Consider the following 8,803-nt stretch of genomic DNA (forward strand, 5'->3'; position numbering starts at 1 on the left):
CGTACCATAGCATCCCTGATAATGACAGTTCAGCATATTGCAAAAATTCATTTTTTGCTCGCATTTTGCCTACACCTATCATTCCCTTTTTCCTACTCTTTCTCCTCTGTTTTCTCTTGTTCGGCTTGTAATTTTACATCATATTAAATTCTTTCTTTTATATTTTTGCTTGGAATTTGTTTGCTTTTTTAGCCATATCCTATCCATATGTTGCGGAATTTAAATCCTATCACTTCAACATCGAAAATAAAAACTTGTCGGCATAAAAAAGATACATGATCTAAGTAATAACCCAAGTAAATTCAGATAAAAATTAATGAAAAAAAAAAAAAAACATTTGGGTTTGGACCATGGTTGATAAATAGCTTTAACCTCTTCGCCCACGAGTGTCATCATGAGAAAGAAGAGGAGGAGCATACCTTTAGACCCCTCTAAACACCTGTATGCACCGTCCAATCATTATAACCATTAATCCATTTTATTTTATTTTATATTTTTTAATTATTTAAAAACCTAGATAATGCATTATGAATTTTTTTTTTAAAAAAAAAAAAAGAAAAAGAAATTGTAATAGTGTACGTGCTCACCTTTCTTTGAGTTCACAATATGTGAAAGACAAAAAAAAATTAATTTTGACAACGCATTTTGGTATTCTTTTTTTGGAAGTATAATGATTTTTTTGATGTAGAATTGAATTTTAACATAATTTAATTTAATTATAATTTAATTTTTAATATAACTATTATTATTATTATTATATATTTAATGATTCATGAAATCAAATTGTGAAAAATTAACAACATCGAAACCCGATTAATATAATGTAGTTTTCAAGAAGCCTTTACTTAATTAAAACCTATTACGTAATTCTTTTCACTTTTATCAATCTTTATTAAAATTTCTAATCACTTTATGTACTTCCTTCAAGTTTACCAACTTTACTAAACCATTAGTTATCTTTAATTTTTATTTATTTATTTATTTATTTATAAAATAAATATCACTTCATAAGGTTGACTAAAAAAAAATACTGTTGGTTATAGGATAGAGGAAGGGACCTGCATATTCGCATGGATATCAGCCCCATAGTCTAGGTTATTATTATTATTATTATTATTATTATTATTATAGTTGTTTATTTTTTGCATCCATTTCTATTCCCTGTTTTAAGTATTTGACTTTTTTAAATATAAAAAAAAAAAAAAACTCAATTATTTTTGTCCCAAGTTAATATCTAAACCTATCCCTATGATCTTAAGATAAAAGAGTCGGTTTGGGTCTCACAAGGAGAAAACTTACCTATTTATATTACTGTACAGTTAGCTGGATGCTTGATGAGTATCTCTAATGCTAAGTCGAGACTTTAAAGCCTGACAATGGCATAATTAATTTTTTAACTACTCCAAAAAAATTATAATGAAAAAAATAAAAATGTAATTGAATGGTCACCACAAAAATCAAATCTCATCTGCCAACCAATTTGATAATTACTGACCTTCAGCTTTGCAAAACACAGAGTTGTACCGCAGACAATGGCCAGGATGGGTCAAGAATTGCCTCCTCCTTTCAACCCTAGGCTCACAACCCAAGGCTTTGAGGCACGCCAAGACCGATCCTAGCATACCTCTCCTCTCAATTCAATTTTTATTTTATTTTATTTTATTTTAGATTCTATTATAAATATTTTATAATTCTAATAAAATTTCTATTGGAACAAAAGTTTTGGTCGAAAATCACGTAAAAAATCATTCCCATAAAGCTTGTCCTCTTTTTCTTTATTCTATTTTATTTTTAATTTTACACAGATTTATGGACAAATTATGGGGCATGAATTATCAAAGCCCAGGCCTACATTTCTCCACGTAGGCTGAATGCCAACTACGGGATTCATTTATTAATTAAGTGAAACATTAACGACGCAGTCAGAAATGGGCCCCTCCCTCGAGTACTTTCTGAGTAGTACTGCCACCATATAGTATAGACTGTATGCTCACCAAAAACAATTAAACATTTTATAATTAAATTACTATATTCAGCCACGTCCTTCCCTTTGCTCATTGGGAGTCTATATACAGGAGTGAGCCACCTCTCCCGCTTCTCATCAGCTCCTCCTGAACCTCTCTTCGCATTCATCTTCCACTGACAAAGTTCAGGTTCATAGTTTGTAAAATTATCTCTTTTTCTATCAAAATGATTATGTATATATATCGCTTCTTTAGAATTCTATGCAAAAACTAACTTTCTGGGTAGGTTTGTTTTGAATTATAACATGCAGGCTTCCTTTTTATTTTTTTAACCTGGAAAAATCAGTTTTATCCCTTCTCCTTCCGTTTGTTCTTCTGCTTCTGCAATTGTTTGCATGTCTTCTCTGTGAAATTGGAGTTGGTCTTGTTTTAAATTATGGGAAACAATGATCTCGATATTTCTATGCTTGACAGTATATGATTAATGGTTAATAATGGTACTGCATGAACTGAAGTGATTTCGGATGTTTATACATATAAACAAATATGCAGTATGTGGAAGCTCAAAGTTGCAGAAGGGCATGGTCCATGGCTGTACAGCCTCAACAACTTTGTTGGCAGGCAGATCTGGGAGTTCGACCCTGAAGCTGGGACCCCAGAAGAGCGAGAAGAGGTCAGGAAAGTTCAGGAGAATTTCACAACGAATCGGTTTCGCTACAAACCTAATGGGGATCTCCTAATGAGGATGCAGGTATATGCTCTTTTATTCATGATGATACCTTTGGATTAAAAATTTTCCTCTACTATCTTCCAGCATGGTATTTTGCTTCTGAGGTTGATGAAGTGATCACAATAAAATTTAATATTAATTAAAGGGCCTTCATGGAAATTTATACATACATATATATATATATATATATATATATATATATATATATATATATGGGTTTTCAACTAAAATTTGTTGTGGGTCTTGGCCTAAAATCACTGAGTTTCCAGTTAGACGGGAAGATGCAGCTAGGGGTGGGCGTGAGAGGACCGTACTTGCCTTTGGGCACCAACTGGTAATTAATGGTCATACTTTGATATTCTTTGAAAACTACCAAGGAAAAAGATACTTCAGGTTTAGGACAGTGATATGGCCAAACCACACTTCATGCAACTAACAACTAAGCTCCTCATATTGGAAATTTGATGATCAGGACATATATTTAGTTGCCGAAAAGCAAATATCTATATTTCTTTTAAAAAAAGGCCAAAACCTTTGTCATCTTTGCCACCTTGTACAGTGAAAATTTAGTAAATGTAAAATGCTATTATATATATATATTTAATACAACTAATCACTTTTTAGTAAATATAATTTTACTTGCCGGGAATGTATATAATAAAAAATATGATAAAAGTGATAGCGTATGTAGCATCTTCGATTAGTTAATTTTCAAAAATGGTAAGACATTAGGCCTTATTTGGTAACTACTTTCGAAAATAGTTATGAAAGGCAATTTTTAAAAACTATTCTATAATATTTTGTAGTACAAATGTCTATTTGGTAACTTGAAATATTTTTAATCTATTTTTAATACTTTTAAATATGTTTAAAAATAATTTTATATTTAGTACTTTATTTTTAATTATTCTACATGTTTATATAATTAATTTTTAAAATAACTCTTACAAAACAAGTGAAAACATTTGAAAAAAACTAAAAGATGTTATCTTACAAGTTTTTTGTTCCTAAAAATAAAAAATTAAAAACAGTTTTCTGTTTACCAAGCATTTTTCATTTTTTTTCTTTATTTTTTGCTCTGATAAATAGAAAAATGTTAGTAAAAACAATTCTAAAAAATAATTTTTGAAAATAGTTTTTTTTTAAATATTCTTTAATGTTAGGTTTATTTAAAAATCTAAAATATTTGTAACTTGTTTTTAATATTTTTTTAAATACGTTTTAAAAACAATTTTTATGTTTATTATTTTACTTTTAATTATTCTACATGTTTGTATAATTATTTTTTAAAATAACCCTTAGATAATAAGTGAAAATAGTAGAAAACGAGTAAAATATGTTATTTGAAAGTAGAAAATAGAAAATAGTTTTTGATTAACAGACGTATTTTCTTGATTTTTTGTTCTAAAAAATCGAAAACTGTTTTCTTAGGTGCCTGAAATCTTGTGTCGCATTTTTTTGTTTTTGTTTTTTTTTTTTAACTTGCTTGAATTGAAAATGATACAAAAAAACAAAAAAAAATCGTTTGCATTTGTTACAAATAAATTACTTATGAAAAATCATTTTCAATTTCACAAGGAAGTTTGAATTCTGACAACATAATCCCTCAATTCCGATGTCTAATTTAAAAATCACAGCTTATCAAGGAAAACAAAATAGATTTGAGCATACCACCAGTGAGGCTGGGAGAAAATGAAGAAGTAACATATGAAGCAGTGACAACTGCAGTAAGGAAATCTGTGAGGCTGAATAGAGCCATCCAGGCCAAGGATGGTCACTGGCCTGCTGAGAACACTGGTCCTTTGTTTTTCACACCTCCTTTGGTATGTTTTCTAAGTACCCCTTTTTTGAAGAGAAAAAAAATGATTATTGAATTTAATTTCTGAATTAACTAACTCTTAAAAGTGTTATTTCAAATTGATGTGCAGATCATGGTGTTATACTTTACTGGAACCCTGAATATAGCCCTAACACCGGAACACAAAGTGGAGCTTCTTCGCTACATTACTAACCATCAAGTACTAATCAAACTCATCTCATCATCTTTAATTGGCTCACAATATGTTCATCTCCTATTTGGAATAGTAATGGAATGTGTTGGATGATTAGAATGAAGATGGTGGGTGGGGATTCCATATTGAGGGGCATAGCACAATGCTTGGAACAACCCTCAACTACATCTCCATGCGTATACTAGGAGTAGGACCTGATGACAAGGCTGTGGCAGCAGGAAGGAAATGGATTGTCGATCGCGGTGGTGCAACCCATTCACCATCTTGGGGGAAGTGTTATCTCTCGGTGAGTTCATAAGTTGGTGATCTTCTGTTGGTTTGGAAGAAAGATTTTCCATTGCTATTGGCTTAATTGGTTTTTGTCTGTTTTAAGGTGTTTGGACTGTATGAGTGGTCTGGCTGCAACCCTTTGCCACCAGAGTTCTGGCTTTTCCCTTCATTTTTGCCCATGCATCCAGGTAAGCAATATGCAGTACTTGTATATTTAGTATTTTGATCTCAATTAGGCTTCATGGTTTTATTTTATGAACTTGTTTTCTATGGTAATGTTTGTGTTGCAGATAAAATGTGGTGCTACTGTCGAACAATTTACATGCCTATGTCGTATTTATACGGCACAAGGTTTCAGGCACCCATTACTGATCTGGTTCTACAACTGAGGGAAGAAATGCACACTGAACCATACCATGAAATCAATTGGGCTAAAGCGCGGCTTTTATGCGCAAAGGTTGGTTGATTGTAGAGAAAGTGGTTTGGGATTTTGCAGTCGCTAGTTTTGGTTTTATAATGAGACTCTTTGTATTTTTTTAGTGCAATTTTTTTTGTGAAAGGGGGCCTGTTAAATCCATCCCCACCCCCACCCCCACCCCCACCCCCACCCCCATTAACCTTGTACTAAAATATTGAACGGATGCAGGAGGATTACTACTACCCCCATTCCCTCATACAAGATGTGCTTTGGGGTGGGCTTTATCACTTTGGTGAGCCGATTCTGAAACATTGGCCCGTCTCCAAAATTAGAGAGAGGGCTGTAAAGAAAGCAATTGATATCATTCACTGGGAAGATGAGAACAGTAGATATATAACTCCTGGGTGTGTGGAGAAGGTAAGTGAGAGTGTGAGAGAAGAGGCAGAATATATTAGAAAGAATGTTGGAATGCATTGGGTTAATTGAAGGTTTAAACATTGTTCTTATATGGGAGCAACATTAATTTCTACAGGCTTTCCACATGATGGCTGTTTGGGCAGAGAATCCAGACTCAAATTCAGATGCTTTCAAGCATCACCTTGCCCGAATTCCTGACTACTTATGGATGGCAGAGGATGGAATGAAAGTGCAGGTTTGTTACAACACCCAACCATTTTGGCTATACTCGATTATCACCTCCAAATTCACCATCCATAATGCTGACTTGTTGCTTTAATTGCAGAGTTTTGGGAGTCAACTATGGGACACTTCTCTTTGCATTCAGGCCATCCTGGAAAGTGGTATGGTTGAAGAATACGGGACTACTCTCAAGAAAGGTCACGACTATGTTAAATTATCACAGGTTTCTTACCTATTCACTCCCAAAACCTCTACCACTACCATGCTCTGTATCTTCATTAAGCTTACAACCATTATGATACCAAATTTAAATTGCAGTGTCAAGAAAATCCATCAGGTGACTACCGGAGTAGGTATCGTCACTTTTCAAAAGGAGCCTGGACTTTCTCTGATCGCGATCATGGTTGGCAAGTCTCTGACTGCACATCCGAAGCGTTGAGGGTAGGATATATAGCTTTATTCCGATCATATACTGCAGTAATTAATACAGAAGTTCCTCATGCATATCCCATTTTTTTCCCACAGGTCTTGTTGTTATTATCACAATTTCCAAAAGAACTTGTCGGGGAAAAGGCCGAACCTCAACGCTTATTTGATGCCGTCAATTTCCTTTTCTCCTTGCAAGTACGTATACATATTTTGCTTCACTTGTGACACTCAAAATTGCTGCCAGATTAATATTCATATTTTGTAAATTCACAAAGTCTCAAACCATGGCCCATTTTTTGTAATTTTCCAAAGGGCAAAAGTGGTGGTGTGGCTGTTTGGGAACCAGCAGGAGCTGAAGAATGGTTGGAGGTAATTTCTTTCAATCACAAATGGATGTAGTTGTACCAAAGTTTTGAGGCCTCAGTGAATGTAGTTGAGTCTACGACTAACAGATTCTTGGTTTTGATTCACTTTCTTTTATTTCTCAGAAGTTGAATCCTTCAGAACTTTTCGCCAACATAGTCACCGAGCATGAGTAAGTTGTTATTCATCTAATTCATTTCCGTTTCTATGTCTGTGTCCATGCACCATTTCCATTTACATTTCCATGTCCACTTTCACATCATATACACTCATTAATGTTACCTATTTGGCGATTTAGGTATGTGGAATGCACATCATCAACTATCCAGACTCTCCTGTTGTTCAAGAAATTGTATCCTAATCATAGAAGGAAAGAAGTAGACAACTTCACAGAAAAGGCAACCCGTTATGTCGAGAATGTGCAGAGGCCGGATGGATCTTGGTATGCATCTCTTTCGATTCTGGCTACTTAGTTGAGGAGATGGAAATGGATGATGGTTCTGAGTTTGAAGTAAAAATTCTCATGTCAAACAATATTGGCAGGTATGGTGGCTGGGGAGTTTGCTTCACCTATGCTGCATGGTTTGCATTATCAGGGTTAGCTGCTGTTGGGAAAACATACTCAAACAGCAAAACCGTTCGTAAAGGTGTCGACTTTTTGCTTTCAAAGCAGAAGGCAAATGGTGGTTGGGGAGAGAGCTATCTTTCGTGCCCAGATATGGTAATTCTCATTCTAACTCAATGTCATTGCTTGGAAAATATGAGTTGGAGTTTTTACTGTTCAGTTCAATCTTCATTGTACAGGTGTATGTACACTTAGAGGGGGATCACACAAATTTGGTACAAACCGCATGGTGTTTGATGGGTCTAATTGAAGCCGGACAGGTTACTCTCAAATTTGATTTGTTTAATGGTCGCTTCTGATAAATGCTAACGAAATTGAAATATAATTTGATAGAAATTCCAAATTTCCCTAGCTAAATAATTTGCAAGAACTAAATTTTTTTATTGTTTCTTCTAGACTAGGTCGAGAGTGATCCAACCCCTCTACACAAAGCAGCTAAGCTACTAATTAACTCACAGTTGGACAATGGGGATTTCCCTCAAGAGGTAATTCTCACTAAGATCTTGGTTGGTTATAAGTTATTAACTGATCAAAACTGTTTTTACAGACATTGTTTCCTTCTTTGTATTTGGATGCATCTTAACCTTGAAATAATGATCACAGGAAGTCACTGGAGTCTACATGAATAACTGTATGCAACACTATGCGAGCTATAGAAACATTTTCCCGACATGGGCTCTTGGAATGTACCGTAGACGTGTTCTAAAGCCTCTCCAAAAGCTATAAGCATTAAGCTCAAGTAGGATGTTTTCCTCCATATGCTATCTTCTTTCTTTCTTTAAACCAAAATAAGGTGTTTCGTCATATGTGAATGTACTCATTTTAAATGTATGAGTCAATACAAGATCAATAGTAATATAACAATGCAAGTCTTCAAATAAAATAATTAAATAAATTAATTTATCAAGGATAGAAAAGTTTTTTCATTCTTAAAAGCCTTAAGTATAAATTAAATTTTTTTTGTCTTCTTTATTCAAAAAAAACTCTTTTACACAGATATTTTATATCATAATATTAAAAATTTATGAATATAAATTGTTTTATTGATGAAATTTCGAGGAATTTCGAATATTCAAATGAATAAAAAAAATTGAAAAAGAAAAATAAAGTTGGAGTTTTTTTTTTTTTTTTTTAAAGAAAACATAAGGACTATAGAAGGAAATAAATAAAAATAAAAGTTGCATGATTGCTTGATGTGTGAAGAAGAAAAAAAAAAATCAATAAATTACACAAGGGGCGTGGAGTGTATAGTGTAGGTGTGGACCCCGCATTTCGGCTCATGCGTTTCCCACTCGATGGCGAGCTCGATTTTATTTAGAAAAAATGATTGATTTTTATTTATTAAGAAAATGA

General features: G+C 33.4%; 1 protein-coding gene across 1 annotated transcript; it reads left to right on the plus strand.

Annotated features, from left to right (window-relative positions):
* Positions 1–2,056: 2,056 nt before the first annotated feature.
* LOC100246387 (beta-amyrin synthase) lies at positions 2,057–8,314 on the plus strand. Its single transcript, XM_002270015.5, has 19 exons — positions 2,057–2,153; positions 2,517–2,715; positions 4,332–4,517; positions 4,623–4,712; positions 4,804–4,992; positions 5,080–5,164; positions 5,267–5,433; positions 5,623–5,811; positions 5,927–6,046; positions 6,137–6,256; positions 6,352–6,474; positions 6,559–6,657; positions 6,775–6,831; positions 6,951–6,997; positions 7,124–7,267; positions 7,369–7,546; positions 7,630–7,710; positions 7,852–7,935; positions 8,054–8,314. The coding sequence occupies exons 2-19, from the start codon at positions 2,518–2,520 to the stop codon at positions 8,174–8,176; spliced, it is 2,280 nt and encodes a 759-aa protein (XP_002270051.2). The 5' UTR covers positions 2,057–2,153; position 2,517; the 3' UTR covers positions 8,177–8,314.
* The last annotated feature ends 489 nt before the right edge of the window (positions 8,315–8,803 follow it).

The sequence above is a fragment of the Vitis vinifera genome, chromosome 10 (genome assembly GCF_030704535.1).
Source record: "Vitis vinifera cultivar Pinot Noir 40024 chromosome 10, ASM3070453v1".
Taxonomy (NCBI): domain Eukaryota; kingdom Viridiplantae; phylum Streptophyta; class Magnoliopsida; order Vitales; family Vitaceae; genus Vitis; species Vitis vinifera.

What these genes read in the sequence shown, in the direction of transcription:
- LOC100246387 (XM_002270015.5), top strand. Translation starts at nt 2,518, where the DNA reads ATGTGGAAGCTCAAAGTTGCAGAAGGGCATGGTCCATGGCTGTACAGC. An exon ending in CTCCTGGGTGTGTGGAGAAG is followed by an intron (nt 5,812 to 5,926) that starts GTAAGTGAGAGT and finishes TAATTTCTACAG; the next exon opens with GCTTTCCACATGATGGCTGT. An exon ending in GTCTAATTGAAGCCGGACAG is followed by an intron (nt 7,711 to 7,851) that starts GTTACTCTCAAA and finishes CTTCTAGACTAG; the next exon opens with GTCGAGAGTGATCCAACCCC.